This window comes from Hyperolius riggenbachi, chromosome 5 (assembly GCF_040937935.1).
Source record: "Hyperolius riggenbachi isolate aHypRig1 chromosome 5, aHypRig1.pri, whole genome shotgun sequence".
NCBI lineage: Eukaryota > Metazoa > Chordata > Amphibia > Anura > Hyperoliidae > Hyperolius > Hyperolius riggenbachi.
In genome coordinates this window covers 396,932,945-396,954,498 of record NC_090650.1, presented here as the reverse complement: position 1 = coordinate 396,954,498, position 21,554 = coordinate 396,932,945, and the positions used below count along the sequence as shown (strand labels likewise).

The window sequence follows — 21,554 nt, the reverse complement described above, 5'->3', positions numbered from 1 at the left end:
GCTTCTCATCAGAAGCCGCAGTCTTTCTGACAAAAAAAAGTTTCCCGTCCTACATATACTTCCTGGAAGCGAGCACATCTACATACATGTTTTAATAAAATAAACCCACGTTATTATATTTAAAATTAGCTGTTTATCTCCCACACCAAAAATTACCCAAATAAAATAAAAAAAAACATAAAGGACTTAAGGGTCTGAACTTCTTTAATATGCATGTGAAGAGGGTATATTACGAACATTTTTTTTTAATTATAAGCTTGTAAATAGTGATGGACGCAAAACTGAAAAAAATGCACCTTTATTTCCAAATAAAATATTGGCGCCATACATTGTGATAGGGACATAATTTCAATGGTGTAATAACCGTGACAAATGGGCAAATAAAATACATAGGTTTTAATTATGGTAGCATGTATTATTTTAAAGCTATAACGGCCAAAAACTTAGAAACAATTATTTTTTTTCCATTTTTTTCTTAAGATTCTTGTGAAAATGTATTTAGAAAAAAATAATTCTTAGCAAAATGTACCACCCAAAGAAAGCCTAATTGGTGGCAGGAAAAAAAATATATAGATCAATTCATTGTGATAATTAGTGATAAAGTTATCGGCAAATGAATGGGAGGTGAAAATAACTCTGATGCATAAAGTGAAAAATACCCGCGGGCTGAAATGGTCATTACATTATACATTATCTTTAACCACTTAACCAGTTTGGCCTTTCTGGACGAGCTTTCTCGTCCAGAAAGGCACTGCTGCTTTCAATGCGTGGTGCGCGCGATCAGGCGCGCGCCCGCGCGTGCACCCGCCGCCCGCCGCTAGCCCCCCGATCAGTGAATGGGAATATAATTCCCATTCACCGATCTAACTTCCCCGCAGAAATACCGACGATTTCTCTCCAGAGAGCGTGGTATTTCTGCCCCCAGGAAACAACTCCTCTGAATTTTGGTTCCTGGATGCGAGATCGTTCGCATCCAGGACTTTTCTCACTGTGGCCATCTTGTGGCCAAATAGTAAACTGCACCCACATACATTTTTAATTAAAGAATTTGCTTATTTTACATGTAAAATAAGCAGTTTTCCTCCCACACCAAAAATTACCCACATACATTTTTTATTAAAAAAAATTAAATAAAAAAAAATACAATTAAAAAAAAAAAAAACAACATAAATAGTTACCCAAGGGTCTAAACTTTTTAAATATACATGTCAAGAGAGTATGTTATTATATTATTTAAAATTATAAGCTTATAAATAGTGATGGACGCAAATTGAAAAAATGCACCTTTATTTCTAAATGAAATATCGGCACCATAAATTGTGATAGGGACATCGTTTAAATGGTGTAATTAACGGGACAGATGGGCAAATAAAATACATGGGTTTTAATTACGGTAGCGTATATTAATTTCAAACTATAATGGCCAAAAACTGAGAAATAATGAATTTTTTTCATTTCTTTCTTAATCTTCCTGTTAAAATGGATTTAGAAAAAAATAATTCTTAGCAAAATGTTCAACCTAAAGAAAGCCTAATCAGTGGCGGAAAAAAACAAGATATAGATCAATTCATTGTGATAAGTAGCAATAAAGTTATAGGCGAATGAATGGGAGGTGAACGTTGCTCGGATGCATGAGATTTTCGGCACTGTGGCGCTGAACCGGTTATGATTCCAGGACGTGAATTTCACGTCCTAATTGGCCCCCCTGTAGATTCTAGGATGTGAAATTCACGTCCTGCAGTTAAAAAGCCGCTGAGCGCTCCCACGCGTGCACATGCGCGCCCCCATCGGTCCCGCGCGTGCACATGCTCGTGCACGAGCGTGCATTCATTTAACTGTGAATGAGTGTTGCTAATAGCAACACTCATTCATGAAACCAAGAAAAAAAATGTATTAAAGTGACAGTGTCCCCATTAAATAATAAAGTGTTTATCTTCCCTCCCCAAGTAAAATATTAACTCCTACTTAACTAATTAACCACTTGTGTCACCTATACTTAGCCCTAATATTAGCAGACACCTGTAATGGCTGCCGCCAGTAGCGATCGCACTCGATCTATAGGGCGACAGCTCCGGAACCCAACACTGTGCATATGCATTGCTGTGCTGTTGCCTAGTAATGTATCTATCCAACACTGGCGTCCCCAAACTGTGCACCATAGCGATCGGGTCCAATCGCTACAAACGCACAAGCTGGCGATAATGGTATGCTACATTTCCAACTGGTGATGAAATATGGCATGTAGGGTATCAATTTAACCAGGAAAAGACAAGTAACCTATTTTGATATGTTTTATAACTGTGGCACTTATCATGTAGAATTTGTGAAGGGTGAAATATGAAAAAATGTGTATTTTCTGCACTTATACCAATTTTTCCATATCAAATGCCCGTAAAATTAAATTATTCTTGAAAACAAATATTACCCAAGGAAAGCCTAGATTGTCCTGAAAAAAAACTACATGTGTATGACTTTGATGGCATAAGTAATCAAAAAGTTAGTGATGTATCAATAGTGACAGCTGAAATTACAAAATTGTCAGGAATCTTAAAGGGGAAAAAAACATACAAAGTGGTTAGGACCACAGGCTTACACCCCCCTAGTGACCAGACTACTTTTTTGCAAATAAGTGCTCTGCAACTTTAATGGCTTGCTGCAGAGCCACACAACCGAGCACACAAATCAATCTCCCCCCCCCCCTTTCTGCCCACCAACAGAGCTTTCTGTTAGACGGTTTCACCGTCTAACAGTCTAAGGCCTCTTGCACACTGCATGCATTTCCGATTCAGATTCCGCTTTTGAATCGGTTTTTACATCCGATTCCGATTTTTAATCTTTACTGCATGCTGCGTTTTTTGATCCGTTTTTCAGTTGAATGTATTCAGGGAAAATCGGAATTGAAAAATTGAAAAATCGGAATCGGAAACGGAATTAGAATCGGAAAACAGATTTGCAGTGTGCAGGTAGCCTAATAGCGGTGATCGCCACTGTTAGACTGATGACGGAGCAGAGCTTCATCATTCAAGCGGGCGCGATCCCCTGAAAAACCCCGCCCCAGGACTTGACGCCTTTCGGTGTTACGGCGGTCCTGGGGCTGTCACCTTCCCGACGCCTATTTGCATTGGAAGGAGTTAACCTCCTTAGCGGTATGGACGAATATATACGTCCATCACCGCCGGAGGTCGCCGCTCAGGCCCTGCTGGGCCGATTTTTGTGAAATAAAAAGCAGCACAAGCAGCCAGCACTTTGCCAGCCGCGTGTGCTGCCTGATCGCCGCCGCTCTGCGGCGATCCGCCGCGAGCAGCGGCGAAAGAGGGTCCCCCCAGCTGCCCGAGCCCTGCGCAGCCGGAACAACAGCGCTAAGGGCTGGATCAGAGGCGGCTGACGTCAGGACGTCGGCTGACGTCCATGACGTCACTCCGCTCGTCGCTATGGCGACGATGTAAGCAAAACAAGGAAGGCTGCTCATTGCGGCCTTCCTTGTTTATTCTGGTCACCGGAAGCGATCAGAATGACGCTTCCGGAGCGCCCTCTAGTGGGCTTTCATGCAGCCAACTTTCAGTTGGCTGCATGAAACAGTTTTATTTTTATTTAAAAAAAACCCTCCCGGAGCCGCCCTGGCGATCTTAATAGAACGCCAGGGAGGTTATAGTTGGAGGGGGAAATCTTAGAGAAAATGTCATGTAGAAAATGTTGAGATACACCGAATGTGGAAAGGTAAAGCCATCATGTAATTTTTTCTAAGCATTCGAGATAAGGCCTCTGATTCACTAACCGTCAATAATATTGCCATGCACAAGTTACCATTACTACCGCCAATGGTACGTGCATTACACAATTAGTGTGACCCGCTGTACATGAGTAACACAAGCCAGGACAGGGAAACCAGAGGGCAGAATGGCACATGGAGCAGAGGCGGGGCTAGCTTAGAGCAGTGCATATTTAAGTAAGGGGCATGCCAGCACACACAGACTAACAGCAGGCAAGCTCTTTGCTCCATGAGTCAGTCAGAAACAGCAGAGCAGTGGGAGAGACTGAAAAAGATCAGCTGAGGGTAGAGATGATGCTGCCCCCTACAGACTGCTGCACTCAATCATGATTCAGTCTTGTTCATTGTAGGGCTGCCCCTGACGCAAGCGTCACTATGACAAAGCAAGTAGTGTAACACGCACAACCATAGTAACGTTCATGTTACTCATGTACCATAGGGAGCACTAACTGCATAACGCGAGGTCCACTGCTGGCTATAGTAACGGTAATATTGTTGTGCGTTTGTGCGTTGCCTGCGCACTGCAATATTACCGGCAGTTAGTGAATTAGGGCCCATATTCTATAACAAACAAAGGCCCTCTCACGTTATTTGAGTTTTTTTGTTTTTTTTTGTAACATTGATGGATGGAGGCAATTTTCATGTATATAGAGGACAGAAAGTGCACATTGGGGACACACTAGCTGATGTTTGAACAGATTTCTGTTGAAATGAGGTGCTGGCAGTAAAGCAGCTAAGTGATCAATATAAAGGTGGCCACTCAGGATTCAATAAATAGATTTTAAAATTTTTCAAGGAAAATAATCGGTTGTTCAGAAAAATGTAGATTTTGTGATTTTTTTTTAAACTATAAATGTAATGGAATTTTATGTTTTTTAATATAATAAGGTGTGCTAATAAGTTCCTGGCTTTTCCTAGAAATAAGAGAGACAGAGTTATGAAATAACACATTTATTCAACATATTCCCCCTCCCCCTTCTCCAAGACTGATGCACTTGGTACAGTTTAGTTGCAGCTTTTCTAGACTGTTCATATAAAAGTCCTTTGGTTCGGCCTCAAACCTACAGGTGCATTGTCTTGGGATGCCTTTGGTCAACTTTCCATGGCATTTCATCTTAATTGCCTCCCACAGCTGGTCCAGGAGGTTAGTATAATAGTGCCCGGTGATACTAGAGCCCCGAGGTTGTCCACCAACAGCTTTTTGTCCCCAAAAAATGGATCCCGTAACTTTTTGGGACGATTTCTGGGTGCTTCAGAGGATGGTCATGTCTACCTCCCAGTTACATAATGATAAATTAGGTGACAGTGGTATAGTTGTATGAGGGGGTCTCGCAAAGTTTTAATTATTACCCGGAAGTTAGTATGGTATATTGATGACCTTTTTGTCAGTGTTCTCATTCATCCCTAACTGCACGATGTTAAGAAAATCAGCTAATTGTATTCTTTTATTTCTATTATATATTGTGCAATAAGCAACTAAGTGTAAGATGGAAAATATTGAGGTTGACAGGGTGATAAAGTTTCTGCATTTGAAGGGTAATAGTGCCCGACCAAAACCTCTTCATCCTGTTCTAACTGTGTCAGTATCTGTCTTGAAAGGTCTTGTTTCTGGAAAGGGGTTAGCAAACCTAAAACCCAGCATGCAGACACCTTAGACATACATGAATAATTTTCCATGCGCTACCATAACAGAGGCCAGTTTCATTCATAAACATTTGGATGGTTGTTGTTCTGTCTTTCTGGATTAAACACTGTGCCTGACTTGTCCGTTGTAACGATCCGCTCAGCTGCCTGCGCAGGCAGGCAGCCTTTTGATCATTATTCAGGTCTGCATGCTGCAGGACTCTGGAAAGAAGTCCTTCTGTCAGTTTTGCAGCTTGTGCTTGCTGAGGAATTTGCATACGTTGTCATGCAAATTGCCTGGCCACATTCATTGGAGGCGTGTACTATAAGTACTATGTGTGTCCCACAATGCTTCGCTGCTCATAGAGGTTTGTTCCTGCTGGACTCACCTGGAGTGTCAGCCACTGCTATTTTAGTATAGTTAATTCTTGGGGAGTGCTCCTTGCATTCCTAGTTAGTGCAGTCAGTTTGTGTATAATTTGTACTGCCTATTCTGTCTTGTCTTGTCTGTCGCGATTGCGCTGTCACCAGCGGCGGTTGATAGCGAATCGCTCTGTCTTGTTTGGATCTCACTAGCCTCTAGCGGTAGCGGCTGTGGATCCTTCTGATCTGAGTTCCTGGAGTGTAAGCTGGAGCAGCGGTTGCTACCGGCTACCTCATCTGATCTGTCTTGTTTAGATCGCACTAGCCGCTAGCGTTAGCGGCTGTGGATCTTTCTGATCTGTGTTCCTGCTTGGATCACACTTGCTCTGGCGGAAGAGCGGTGGATCCTTTCTGCCTAGTTCCTGTTTCTCGTTTGTCTGTCTTGTCTGATACGGGCGCTTGCTGTAGGCTCGATGAGGTAACCGTTAAGCAAGCGTTCACGTTCTTTGTTTCGTGTTTGTCTGTTGATGGTTAGTTAGGCGTGCTTGTCTCTATTGTGCTTATCACGTGGAGACCGCGCATAACCGCGTGCACTGTTGCGAATGAGTGCGGTGTTCGCGGTTAGCTAGCGTTTATTATTTTCCGTATATTCTCATTGTATTTGCTGTGCCTTTGCTACCCTCGTATTCTATTCTGATCTGCCTTGTGTCACGTCTGGCGATCGCACCTCTCGCGATCGCGTTCCTGTTTCGTATCTGCTGTTGTGTGTGCGCGGTCGCGGGGTGGCGACTAGATTGGCGCACACACATACAACCTATCCCTTTGCTCAATCTCATTCGCAATCGCCTCTCTTGCGATTGCGTTCTGCGCTTCGTACAAATTCCTGTCTGGCATTTGTGGAGGTACAGAGGATTGGTTCCTCTGCACTCCCCAGCGCCATCTGCCGACAGGAATTTTCCCTCTACTGGTGCATGCACCAAAAGCTGGGTTCTAGTATCTTGACACGCTTGTGGAGGACCTCCGCAGTGTCAGCGCACATCTTTGTGCGCTGAACACGGAGATATCCCACAATCGTTACATTATGAGCAGCCCAACCCAAAACCCCAGTGTAGAGGGAATTTCTGATTTGTACGATTTTGCTGAGTATGGTTCCTGTGTCTTTAAGAGTTTCAAAATATTAAATTCAGAGACGAAAGAGGATTTTCTCTCTGAATGCGTAAAATTTTGTCTGAATCCTACTTTTCAAATTACTGATCCGTCCACGTCTGCTCTCCAATTAGCTTATGTGCTTTTGAAAGACGATCTGTTTGTATGGGCTCATGAAATCTTGCAAGACAATTCTTGGAATGATAATCTATATCAGTTTCTTACATTTACATTCTCCTACTGGTTTGAGTTGCCTTGCTTGCCACCTGCCCTGTATGAGTGTGTAGTTGCTAATGAGTCAGCTGCTCTACCTACTTCATGCAAAACCATTCAGTTTGAAAATGAATGCAGTAACTATTCCCCTGTGTCTAAACAGCAGCCACCTAAAGCAGCAAGGACTAAAAGCAGGAAAAAAAGGAAGACTTCTCAGCTGAAAAATCCGTTGCCCATAGCAATTACAAATAAAAAAATTGTTTCTGTAAAGTCTGAAATTTCTCAGTCTCAGGTTTCATTACCCCAAGAAAGGGCATTTGTGGATCCTTTGATAGGCAGAATTATTTTCTATATTAAAGGAGTGAGAAAGTCTTTGCATGTTCCTGACCCCAACCCTTATGAGGGTTTCTTGGAAACCGAGTTGTTTGAACCCCCATTTGCTCCATGGGATATTGGAGCATTAATTGAGGAGTTCGAGATTGATTGGAAGGCGTTTTGCGATTTTTACATCGCAAAAAGCGCAGAGATTCTTTATGCTTGTCTTGATTCGGTGTACGCTTTGATTGACTCTGATGAGTGTGACGAATGTTTTGTGAATCCGGTGACTTATGTGTGGCAGACGATTTTGGATGAATTGCACACACACCAATCAATTGACTTCAATAAAGAGACATCGTTATCGGATGATTGTTCCTGCCTTTCTGGGGTAAAGCATGTGAGTCTAGATATTGTGCGACCTGACATGAATGGGTGCACTACTGTGGTTGATTCTTGTGCGAATCTTGAAAGATTCTCTCCTGATTGCGTGAAGTTTGAATCTATGCGATGTAATGCCTGTTTCTCAGATGTTCCTGCAGATTGTGATCAACATGAATGTGCCAGTTTTCTCAAAGATATGTGGGATCCCTTGTCATCTAAGAACAGATCTTTAAGATCTTCCATCTATGATCCTGCTATGGGAAAAATTCCTAAACTATGCAGCATCAAAAGTGAAATTAATATGCCTAATAAAGTTTATTCTGTTGATGTCGCTATTTCTTCTGCAGATGAGTCTCTGTCTCACCCTGTTCACACCTGTAAGGGCCCGTTGCCTGGGGACAATTGCTCCAGTGTTTCGACCCTAGATGCCTTGCAGTCTGCTCCGCAGATCGCGGAGATTTGCGCTATGGAAGCGTCAGTTTCACAACCTAAAGCGATCTTGGATTCGCAGGTTTTGCGTTCTGGCTCCTCGGATTTGACATTGTTAGCCGAATCTAAGAGTGAGACAGCGCTTCGGTTTTGCGAATCTGACTCTGAAACATCTTTGCTGGGTCCAGAGAAAGTTTCTCTGAGCCTGCCCTGTACCATGAATAACAATATGATGTCCAATCACACTGACATTTGTGAGTCCCTTTCTTGTTCTGAGGAAAGTGCTGATTCTGCACCCTGTACTCTGGATGAGTTAAGATGGCCTTGTTTAGAGTCTCCTGCAGTGTCCCTAGAGGCTCGTCTAGGTATTGCCACTATACTCACCTGTTTTTCTGCAGTTTTGGAGTTACAAGCTAGTTTGACTGCCACACAGAATTCTGGGTACAGTGAGAATGAAGTTAGGGAGTCAGTGTGTGTTCCAGTAAATATACCTGTACATTCCCCTCATGATGATGAGATCCAGTCTCAGGTTATGGTGGAACCATTCCTGGGACATCTGCCCTGTCCACAAAATAAACTTCCAGTTTTGCCCTGTAACATGGATAGTTCAGAATCCTTCCGAGAAAACTTGAAAAATGATGTTCCTGAGGTCTTGTTTGATGTTCTGGAGGTCTCAGAGTTCCTCCCAAAGGGTGCAGAACTTGTAGGAGATGTCTCCTGCCCCCCAAGTCCTTCTGAGGTGTTACCCTCTTCCGTAGGCATTGCTGCCTTGCTGGCTACCTTTTCAGCTCTGATGGAGCTTCACTCATATGTAGTCAATGATGATATTATTGTCACAGAAATTTCTGAATTTGTATCCGAGTCTTCTTGTGAAAGTACAGTGCCTGTGACCTCCACTCATGATGATTCTCTGTCCGGTACTGGTTTTGGTCTTGTCGTGCCGGACTCTGAGGTTGGCAGTTCCCCGACATGTACTGAGGTTTCTCCTGTGCTGGTGTACCCCAGTGTGCTCTGTGACCCAGAAAGCCCAAGTGTGCCTCGGTTACCAGCGTACTCAGATGCTTCCTCGGTGGAGACATGCTCTGATTTAGCCTGCCTGCTTGCATGCCCAGAAGTGGTCCCTGAAAGTCTTGATCTTGATGGGTGTCCTCGTAATTCTGAATCCGGAATTGTCATTGGTTCCATGGGGGTTCTTGGTAATTCTCCACGTGAGCCTGGTGATTGTTCTGCCCTCTTGGGATCTCTGTGGAGCTTCAAAAGGTTCTGGGAGATTCCGGGAGAGATTTTGCTTGGTCCCCTGGATAAGATCAACGGTGGCTTTTGTGTTGTAAGGGACACTTCGAACAGGTATTGTGGCAGGTTTGGTATTTTCGGACGCTCGTTGGAAGGTGGTGGGTATTGTCTGGAGGGTGTCGATGGCTTTTTCTCTGGTATTCACAGTCCTGATGGGTGTTACGCTAAGACTGGTAGTACTGATGGGCATGTTTCGGTGGCTTCTGTTTCCGATGAGGTCGGTTTCGGGTGGACTGACTCTGGAATTGGACCTTGTCGGGCTGCCCCGACCTTCATGAGTCTTCAGTTAGAGTTTTTTGGTAACGCCAGTTTTGAAAGACGTCTGGAATTCGTCCCTAGAGGGGGGGGTACTGTAACGATCCGCTCAGCTGCCTGCGCAGGCAGGCAGCCTTTTGATCATTATTCAGGTCTGCATGCTGCAGGACTCTGGAAAGAAGTCCTTCTGTCAGTTTTGCAGCTTGTGCTTGCTGAGGAATTTGCATACGTTGTCATGCAAATTGCCTGGCCACATTCATTGGAGGCGTGTACTATAAGTACTATGTGTGTCCCACAATGCTTCGCTGCTCATAGAGGTTTGTTCCTGCTGGACTCACCTGGAGTGTCAGCCACTGCTATTTTAGTATAGTTAATTCTTGGGGAGTGCTCCTTGCATTCCTAGTTAGTGCAGTCAGTTTGTGTATAATTTGTACTGCCTATTCTGTCTTGTCTTGTCTGTCGCGATTGCGCTGTCACCAGCGGCGGTTGATAGCGAATCGCTCTGTCTTGTTTGGATCTCACTAGCCTCTAGCGGTAGCGGCTGTGGATCCTTCTGATCTGAGTTCCTGGAGTGTAAGCTGGAGCAGCGGTTGCTACCGGCTACCTCATCTGATCTGTCTTGTTTAGATCGCACTAGCCGCTAGCGTTAGCGGCTGTGGATCTTTCTGATCTGTGTTCCTGCTTGGATCACACTTGCTCTGGCGGAAGAGCGGTGGATCCTTTCTGCCTAGTTCCTGTTTCTCGTTTGTCTGTCTTGTCTGATACGGGCGCTTGCTGTAGGCTCGATGAGGTAACCGTTAAGCAAGCGTTCACGTTCTTTGTTTCGTGTTTGTCTGTTGATGGTTAGTTAGGCGTGCTTGTCTCTATTGTGCTTATCACGTGGAGACCGCGCATAACCGCGTGCACTGTTGCGAATGAGTGCGGTGTTCGCGGTTAGCTAGCGTTTATTATTTTCCGTATATTCTCATTGTATTTGCTGTGCCTTTGCTACCCTCGTATTCTATTCTGATCTGCCTTGTGTCACGTCTGGCGATCGCACCTCTCGCGATCGCGTTCCTGTTTCGTATCTGCTGTTGTGTGTGCGCGGTCGCGGGGTGGCGACTAGATTGGCGCACACACATACAACCTATCCCTTTGCTCAATCTCATTCGCAATCGCCTCTCTTGCGATTGCGTTCTGCGCTTCGTACAAATTCCTGTCTGGCATTTGTGGAGGTACAGAGGATTGGTTCCTCTGCACTCCCCAGCGCCATCTGCCGACAGGAATTTTCCCTCTACTGGTGCTTGCACCAAAAGCTGGGTTCTAGTATCTTGACACGCTTGTGGAGGACCTCCGCAGTGTCAGCGCACATCTTTGTGCGCTGAACACGGAGATATCCCACAATCGTTACATCCGTTTTCTGTGAGGAACAGGTGACCACTTTAGAAATTACTTTCCCACCTCACAAGTGACATAAGATGGGCCATCTAAACTGCCATGATCTCATCGTGAATTTGCCGGGCACTGTTACCCTTCAAATACAGGAACGTTATCATGCTGCAAGCCTCAATCTTTTCCATCTCACACTTTAGTCACTGCTGGTACAATCCGTAAAAGAAACAAAGGATACAATGAGCTGATTTTGACACCAACAATATTTCATCAATATACCATAATAACTTCTGGGAGATAACTAAAACTTTATGATACTCCCTCATAGTTTTAATGATTATTTTAGTCCCTCATGTTACATAGAAATGGTAAGATTGTACAATATATATTGTATTAGTTGGCACCTTAAAATGTAGCTGTTTAACCCATAAGCCCCTTCAATAGAGTTATCTCGTTTGAGATAAGTGCACTGCTTTTGACCTCAGTTGGCAGAACTTGCTGCGCTGTAAATTCTTGGAATGCTTTCATCTCTCTCTCTACTAGAAGAATACTTAGATAATAAAAGCAGAAGTCCACTGTTATTGTCTCACACTGCCCCCTAGTGACAAGTGGCCATAAATACACATTACAGCAATACTAATTAGAAGCAAAAAGATGTAACAAATAAAAAAAAGTGCTAAAATAAATTGGTCTGGAGTATTTGCAAGCGTCTAAATAAATTGGCTGCTAAAGGGTTAACACATATTTTATACTTGATACTTAATTGCACTGTAGGATTGGAGGTATATTTATGCTTCAAAACAGCACTGTGCAATAATGAGAACTGGCCTGTGTTTTGCAACTTTGTGATGAATCATCATCAGGTTTTCGCTCTGTATTAACAGATAAATGTTCCCCTATTGGATGACCTGGGTTTATTCAATCACTTCTCATGGTCACCATGTGTACATACATTCCTTGTTTTGTGTACATTCCTTGTTTACTATCTCCTGACATCATTTTCGGGGATTTTCCACAGATGTATTACACAATGCGCATTGCGCTACACAAATACCTATGCAAATGAAGAAGGAAATGCCAAATGCTCAACCCAGACAGCATCTAGTTTATGGAGAGCTGTAGGGAAGGGCTGATTAAAGGATGCCTGACCTGGGGCAAAACTAACAAAGGAAGCATAGAGCATAGCTCCCAACTGTCCCTCTTTGGAAACCCAATTCCCCTGATCCTCTTTCTTCCTTATTTGTCCCTCTTTCAAGACTCATGTACAGATCTGTGTTAATATATAGAGATTTGAAAAAATGTGTTTAACTGACTCTAAACTTTATTTCCATAATTTAACCATTTAACCACTAAGTCTATCTGGATGACTATCAGAGCCGGGACAAGGTCCTTCAGCACCCAAGGCTGAGACAGCAAAGTGCGCCCCTCCATCCCTCCCATTCCAGCTGTCACACACTGATTTCTATTAGACTAAGAGGTGCCCTAGGGCCCCCCAAATCCCCAACACCTTAATCTCTACTTATCTGGCTTGCAGTCACTGCTATGTATGCCCTTTCCTTATTTCATTGTGCTTCAAACACAATTGGGAATGACAGCAGAATGAATTGTGCGCCCCCTCCTACACTGCGCCCTGAGGCTGGAGCCTCTTCAGCCTCTGCCTCGGCCCAGCCCTGATGACTATAGTCATCCAGAGAGACGATTCGCAAGTCTAAGTGGAAGCGTATTCGCGTCCATTGTTAATACAGCAGGTATGTGCACACGCCTGCCGCTCGTTCCCAGCGGCATTTACGTGGCGGCAATGAGTGAAGGGGAACAAGTGTTGCTTCTAAATTCTATGTGCTATGCATTGCGAGGGGTGTGGTTGAAACGTGGTTGGAGGTGTGGCAGGAGAGTGCTTTAAAGTGTCCTTTCTTATCTCAAAAATATAGGAGGTTTGACAGAGGTATGTTCATGCTGGATTCACAGACCTCTGTGTGTAGCCTCTTCCTCTCCTCATTCCCTCTGGTCCCAGTAATCACTCCTTAAAAAATATAACTTTTATCTAAAGAGAAATTTTCAGTCAGGAAGAGGAAGGTTTGCTGCAATGTTCCCTCTCATTCTTTTTTAAAGGAAAGCTGATAAGCTTTAAATAGCAGCATTTATACTTATCTAGGGCATCCTCCAGCCTCATCTACTCTGTAAGCTCCTTCGCCGTCCTAGGGTCCAGTCGCACTGCACTGCAAATGTGGTTGTGCATGCAACCGGGCTTCCATGCGCAGTGCAGCCGACTGACTCGACTGGACCCTTTTACCGGGGAAGATTGTAGAAGAATTGAGCCGCTCGAGAGGACGGTGAAGGAGCCCATAGAGTAGATGAGGCTGGAGGAGGCCCTAAGTATGTATAAATGCTGCTATTTAATGTCTCAGGTACAGGATTGAATGGGAGGGTGATAGGAGGGAACATTGTGGAAAGCCAGCCACATCGTGTCTGAAAATGTTACAGTTTTAGCAGGACCAAAGACTCACCAGTGACAACGACCTTCCCAGCACAGATTTTGAAGCCTCCATGACATCAGCGTAAGTACCAGCCACCTGTGAGGAGCATCAAGGACAATTTAAATAAACCAATATTCCTTACATCACATCACACAAATAATTCAAGTGTCAAAGTATAAGGATTCACAGCAGTGCCATCTAGTGTGCAGTCTTATATCTTTGGTTAAAGTGGATCCGAGATAAACTTTTACTCATTGCATAATTGTGTTCCTTTCATATAGTTTATAGGGCATTCCTCAAGCCAAATACTTTTTTTTGTTTTGTTTTAATACTCTAATTCCCTATAAACTAAACAAGCCTCGCCCACAGCTCCTTTTGTGCCTTGGCAGTGTAGCAAGGGCTTATGGGATCTCAGTCTGGGCAGGAGGAGGAGGAAGTTACTAGCCATTGATTTCAGAGGCAGACGGGAGGAGGGAGGAGGAGAGGGGACTGGATTTACACACAGGCAAGCTGATAGCATCTCCAGCCCTCAGCCTGTGACAATGTGACAAACAGAACATGGCTGCTCTCATTGTATCACAGGAATAAATAATCACAAACTTTTAAAGCTGTTTGCAGCTAGATATGCTGTGTAAACTATCTAAACTTTAGATAAGATATATAGACAAGTTACTTGTTATGCTGGGAATACACGGTTCGTTTTTGCCTTCGTTTAAACCTTCGTTTCGATTGTGCCTTTCGTCCTTTTCGATCCCGAAATAATCGGTCATACGGTTAATATCACCACCCACGGTTTCGTTTTTTTTTTCGATTCTGATGGTTTCGTTTTTCCAATGATCGAAGGCTGCAAAGAAACGAAACGAAAATCCCTTTTTACAGGGACGGACTAGCATAAACGAATATATAATCGATCTGAACAGCCATCAAGCCTACCAATGGCTCGATTAGATGGATAAAGAGAGATAATATCAAACATGTTCGATCACTAGTCGTTCGTTTTTGGGGTCTATTAATCGAAACTATAATGAGATTATGACTATTTTCACATACGTTTTCAACACTCGATTCGTTTACCGAACGAATCGAAGGTTTAAACGAAGGCAAAAACGAACCGTGTATTCCCAGCATTATAGTTAGTTTTTTTTTTATCTCAGATCCGCTTTAAAGTAATCCTGTAAGGGAAAAAAGTACCTCTGGGGGTACTTACCTCGGGAGGGGGAGGCCTCTGCATCTTATTGAGGCTTCCCCGTCCTCTTCAGCCTCAGGGGTCCAGTGCTGGCAGCCCCCGAACAGCACAGAGCAATATTTACCTATCCGTGCTCCTGCACAGGGGCAGTACAAGCTTTGATCAGGTCCGCTCTACTGTGCAGGTGCGGGTTGCCTGTGCCTGCGCAGTAGAGCGGGCCCAATTAGGCTTGGCTATTTCCGCCGTAGCCCGAGGGGAAGCTTCTACTACACCTGCACAGGAGCTCTGATTGGTATTATGGTAGAGAACAGAGGCGCCAAAAGGATAAAAACAATATTTAAAAGTTTTAAAATTATTGCTTAGGAGGCAGTGGTGGACTCACCTCCCACAAGCAGACACAACAACTGTGTATTCACAAAAGGGACATTTATTGGTATACTCCAAATAAGGTTGCAACGCGTTTCGCAGGTCAAACCCGCTTCATCAGGCAATTACAGGAAGGAGCACACAACTGGGGGTAAGAGGCAACACATTTGTACAAATCCTGAACAGACTGCATATCAATAAACATAAATATTTGTATGATGGAATTCACTGGTGTGATTTAAATTAACGGGAAGAGGTGGCTAATTATTGTATTTTGGGGGTGGAGGGGGGGCGGGGAGAGGGGGGGGGGAAAGAGGACGGAGGGCGGGGGGGGGGGAAATGGGGAAAGAATTAGAGATGGGAAATGGGAGGGGGGGGGGAATAGGGGGGAAGGGGGAAGAAGGGTGGGGGGGGGGTTTGTTTTAGGGGGAAGAAAGATAGTGGTAATTTTAAGTATTACATCATAGCATTAATATTCATAAACATAATCATAAACATAATCAAACGTTAATCTCAAGCATGTGGCGAGATTCTTTCATAACATACAGTAAACAGTATCATAATTCATATATATATATTTTTTACCCATACATATGTGTATTGGGAGCGGTTAGCCTATATGAAATAGTGCAAAGGAGTTCAGGGCTGGCAATAGTACATTGGGTATTTAAGAAAGACATGCAGAGTAATTTATAGAAGACACATAATGAACAAGCATCAAACAAGATTCACTTACCAGCAGTATGTCCAGATAGCACCTGGCGCCTCAGTGGCCAAGTAGTACTGAACTGCTGTTTATATAGTGTTGAACTCCTCCCCTTAGCTAATTGGAATGTGGGGCGGGCACTTAGTTACGTCATTACGCATGTGTACATGCGTATTTTGATGCGTAATGGTAGTGGCTGGATAGTGCACTGGCCAAGGGCGCCGCCCCCGACATGGGAGACCAGGGTCCAAACCCCGGCCAAGTCAAGCACCCATCCAATAAGGAATTCAAGGCAAGACTCCCCAACAATGCAGGGTGGCCTCTCGAGCGCGTCCCCGTGGCTGCAGCTCCTGAGTGCTTTGAGTCTGACGGGAAAAAAGCGCTATGCAAATGTTTGGATTATGGATTATTATTAATGGCGGTCAAGGATTACGTATGCGTACATGCGTATTTTGACGCGTAATGGCGTATATGGATTGCATATTGTCAATGCGCGATGAAAAAGGGGCGCATGCGTACTAGCATGATGCCATGCGTACGGTGGCATGGAATGGGAATGTGGCGTATATTTGAACGTGTTGGAATGCGGAACCATTGCTCAAAATAAGAGAACCACTATTTAATATTAATACATTTCAGGTTACTTGATCTGACAGTATATACCATTGTGGCTGTACAATTATATGCAATTATTGTCATACGATTTGCTCTGCATTGCAACAGTACTCTCTATCAATGTAAACGCATATACATGTAAAAATGAGTAAAATTGATAATACAAATAAAAAAATATAAAAGGTTCCGACTAGCCAACTAAGACATAGAGTATGGATAAAAACATGATCACGTTGGAATACTAAGCATAACGTTCTTAACATAAATACGCTCAAAAACAATTATAAAAATGAGCTAAAAACCCAAGAGGAATATAATAGTAAATAAAATAAAAAAAAAAAAAAAAAAAGATAATAAAAACTCGAACTTATAACACAGACCGATAAAAGAGGCGACTAAGTTAAAATAATATTGGAATGTTATGATCAGTAAATTTTTTCTAGTTGTTCGTTGAGTCCCTCCGGAATGAGAGTCCTCAGTATTTGTATCCAGAACATTTCTCTCGCTTTCAGTATTTCAAAAGCATTGTGCTGTTGTGGGTTAATGGATTCTATAAGTGTTATACGGAATAAAGTGGGGTCATTGTGATGGTGAGTGCCGAAGTGTCTCGAGACGCTGTGAAGGGGAAAGTTTTTCAGTATGTTTCTTTTGTGTTGTCCAATTCGGCTGCGTGCCGGTTGTGTGGTACGGCCCACGTACTGGAGGTGACACGGGCAGGAGATCGCATATATGATATATCTTGAAGTACAGGTAATCGGGTGTTTAATTGGATAGTTTGTTTTGGTGGCATTGGAGCAGAATGAGGTGGTGATATTGATAAATGGGCAAGCTTTGCATCTAGTATTATTGCATGGAAAACAGCCCGGGGAGTGTGCAACGTTTGGAATTGAGTTGGATATTTGTGTACGAAGTTTGCTGGGTGCTGGGTGCTAGTAAGTTGCGCAAGTTGGGGGCTCTTCTAAAGGTGATTTGGGGACCTCAAATCACCTTTAGAAGAGCCCCCAACTTGCGCAACTTACTAGCACCCAGCAAACTTCGTACACAAATATCCAACTCAATTCCAAACGTTGCACACTCCCCGGGCTGTTTTCCATGCAATAATACTGCCTGGAGGTAACCCTGGTTTGTGAGTATACAATTCATACTCTTTCCAATTATCCAATTACCTTGACATACTACACCATATCGGGCTCTCAGTTCTCTCTTCTTCACAGGAGCTCTGATTGGTACATTTTGCAGTGCGCTGAAGCTGAAAATCCGCAGATTGGCCTGTTGGTAGGTGGGACAGGTGCAGTACGTGGTGCCTGTGCTGCCTGCCAAAAAGCCTGTCGGTGGATTATTATTGGCTGCCAGCGATGGATCCCTGAGGCTGAAAAGGACAGAGGAAGCCTCATTAGGATCCAGAGGCTTCCCCCTCCCGAGGTAAGTACCCCATAGGTTTTTTTTTTACCTACAGGTTTACTGTAAAGCAAATCTGTAAGGTTTGCAAATTAAGGATTGCAGTACTTACCTCGCCAGCTTCCTCCTCCGTTGGGCCGTTCCAGTGCTGAGACCTGAGAAGCTCACAAGCGCAGCCGCACTGCACCTGCACAGTAGTACAGACCCACTCAAGCTTAAAGAAAACCTGAACTGAACATAAAAAGTCAAAATAAACATACACAAGTCATACTTACCTCCTGTGTAGTCTACTCCTCAATCTATTTTTCCTCTCCTGCATCCTGTTTGTTCACTGTTATCAATGGAATTCTCAGTCCTCCATTTTGAAAATGGCCATTACCCATAACAGCTTTCTGGTCAGCACACAGTTAAACTGTAACATTGCTCACTTGAGCCATAGGGAAACATGGACACATCAGTTCTCCTCTCAGCTGTAACTGACAGCAACTGATATATAACTGACAACAACTGATATATTTCAGTTCTGACAACATGTTGTCAGAACTGGAAGGGATTATTGTCAGAAGAAAATGGTGAGCTTCTGAGAGGAACTGATGGCGAGGTAACTATGTAATGTTCATTTGAAGTAACCTCATGTGTTTATTTTAAATAATTTTACTCAGTACAGGTTCTCTTTAAGTGGATAAAGCCGACTCTGATTGGGTCCATGTTACTATGCATCTGTGAGCCGTCAACAAACCCTTTTTGGTGGTTTTGCTGAGGACACAGCGCTGGAACGTGCCAGTAAAGGAAGACGGGGGGAAGCCACTGGATCATCCAGAGGCTTCCTTCTATTAAAGAGGAACTCCAGTGAACATTTTACTGTTGGCAGGTGATGTAGCTGCTGCATGTTTTTTGGCAGTTGGAAACAGCAGTAAACAGCTATCTCCCACAATGCAGCAAGGTCACAGACAGGAAACTGCCAAAAGTTCAAACTTTTCTTGTGGGAGGCGTTTCTTGTAGGAGGGGTTTCACCACAATATCAGTCAAACAGCGCCCCCTGATGGTCTGTTTGTGAAAAGGAATAGATTTCTCATGTAAAAGGGGGTATCAGCTACTGATTGGGATAAAGTTACATTTTTGGTCGGAGTTTCTCTTTAAAGTAAGTAGCCATTTGTTGACTTTTTTTCCCTATAGGTGTGCATACTGTATGTGTATTATAGAATTGATCTGCCAGTTGGATTATCTCCGCAACAAATGTAAAAAATGTTATGCCAGTTGGATCCGAAGCAGCTCAACTTGGCGCGTGCTGTGTGCCCCGCAGTGCCTGGTATCGGCGCGGCTATAGCTGCAATGCTATAGTCTGTGGCCGCGTACCAGTAATTTGAATGCCAGCAATAGCCAGACCCCGAATTACATGTCCCCTCCAAGTTGCAACGACTTGGAGGTGAAATTGTATTTATTGCCCCCAGGAATTTCAGCAGCAGCAGGATGAGCCGTCATTAGGCTCGCCCTGCGCCCAACTGCGTTGTAATATATACGAGTTGGATTGGACAGAATACGCAATTTTGGTCTTCATCATTGTCATTTAACACCGTTTATAATATTGATTATTGCCTGATACAGCAATATCTGTCATTTCAAGTGAGATCTCTCCGGCCTGCACAATCAATAGTTTTTATTGATTCTGGACAGAAATCAAACAAAATTATGAACAGAAAACCATGTTTTGGCATCAATCTCCAGCAAATTCAGAATCAGAATCAATTTTTTTTTCGCCAAGCGTGGCTGGGTCGTGCCCAGAATTGGATTTGGCACATGTGTGGCACAGATCAGAGTAGAGTAAAAGACGAAGAAATAAATATGAATATAGCAAAAGTACAATAAAACAACAAAGAACAATAAGGTGCATTAAAGAGAATCTGTATTGTTAAAATCGCACAAAAGTAAACATACCAGTGCGTTAGGGGACATCTCCTATTACCCTCTGTCACAATTTCGCCGCTCCCCGCCGCATTAAAAGTGGTTAAAAACAGTTTTAAAAAGTTTGTTTATAAACAAACAAAATGGCCACCAAAACAGGAAGTAGGTTGATGTACAGTATGTCCACACATAGAAAATACATCCATACACAAGCAGGCTGTATACAGCCTTCCTTTTTAATCTCAAGAGATCATTTGTGTGTTTCTTTCCCCCTGCAGCTATCTTCCACTGAAGTGTCAGGCTGTTTCTTCCTGCAGAGTGCAGACAGCTCTGCCTGTATGTAATTCTTCAGTATGTGAAAGCCCAGCCAGCTCAGAGGACGATTTATCCAGCTTGTAAAAGAGAAGAGAGAAGCTGCTCTAATCTAAATAATACACAGGCAGTGTGCATAGAGGGGCCTGGAGGGGGGAGTGCATAGCAGAACCACAACACTGAAGAACTTGGCAGCCTTCCAGACACAGGCCGACAAGTCTGACAGGGGAAAGATGCATTGATTTATTACAGACTGTGATAGTACAAAGTGCTGCAGTAAGCCAGAACACATTAGAATAGCTTTTGGAACTTGTAGGATGATAAAAAACAGGATGCAATTTTTGTTACGGAGTCTCTTTAAGAAGAGTTTTTCAACACTGACTATCAATACCTGCAGCCACAGCCTGAAGGATGGGGGAAGGATAGGGTTGGCGGTGGTGAAGAGTTCCTGTGCCTTGAGCTCTTGGTAGAGATAGTCCAAAACCCGCGGCCTGCTAGCAGCCTGCTGAAGTGTAGGAGGAGTCGCTGGTGATCCTCAACACTATGGAGCGCAGTCTGGTGTTATACAGGAGGTCAAGTGGGGGGAGGGGTTTCCCGATGGCCCTCCCTGCCAATCTGATGTCCCTCTGTAGTTTATATCTGTCTCTGGTGGAGGAGCCAGCATATCAGCGTATGAGAGAAATCGCCGCCGGGAGACTTGGACGCAAGATACAGCCGATATACAGCTTATCCCGCTGCTGCACAAGTCTCGGCGGCGTTAATTACTATTCCCCCTCCAGGTCCACGTGGATGGTGGAGAATTATGCAATTCGGCTTCAGGCTATTGCTGGAGGCCGAATTACAGTGCTTTAAAAGTAACTGACGCGCCAAAGTCATCACTGTGCGGTGCTATAGCCATGATTCCTATTACGGTCTATGGTGGCGCCGGCTGCGCCGAAATCTCCTGCACTGGATTTCTAGTGTTCGGCATATCAGACCAGGATGGACAAACAGAGGACAGATTTGATAGTGGTGTTGTAGAAGATCGTCAAAAGCTCCTGAGCCATACCTAACCTCGTAGTTGGTGAAGAAAGAATAGCCTGTGCTGTGCCTTCCTCTGGATAGAGCAGTGCTGGTCGTAATGGAAAAATCTACGCTTACGGATCATTACGCGTAATTTTACGCTGTTACGCATTACGCAATTACGGTTACGGCGTAGGAAATTATCTACGGTACATCACTGTAATTACGCGTAAACGTACGCAATTACGCGTAAGGATACCGTAATGAAGGCGCTTACACTACGATGTTACGCGTAGTGCCGTAATACCCACTAATGCGTATTTTTTGACGCATGCGGACGATATGTACGCAATAGCCGTCAATGTGACAGTTATTGCGTACATATCATTCGTATGCGTCAAAATGTACGCTTATACCGAAGGGCGGGAGAAG

The 21,554-nt window shown here is 43.9% G+C and overlaps 1 protein-coding gene across 3 annotated transcripts in view; it reads right to left on the bottom strand.

The window, feature by feature from the left end:
• Positions 1 to 21,554, bottom strand: part of SLC39A4 (solute carrier family 39 member 4) — a 148,445-nt gene that overhangs the window by 117,456 nt on the left and 9,435 nt on the right. For 2 of the 3 annotated variants that reach the window (XM_068237874.1, XM_068237878.1), the window contains exon 2: positions 13,666 to 13,731. In XM_068237874.1, coding sequence (XP_068093975.1) covers positions 13,666 to 13,707 — 42 coding nt within the window. In that variant the 5' untranslated portion in view covers positions 13,708 to 13,731. Of the gene's footprint in view, positions 1 to 13,665; positions 13,732 to 18,018; positions 18,100 to 21,554 lie in introns of those variants that run through there. The other variant, XM_068237876.1, reaches the window with a different exon arrangement.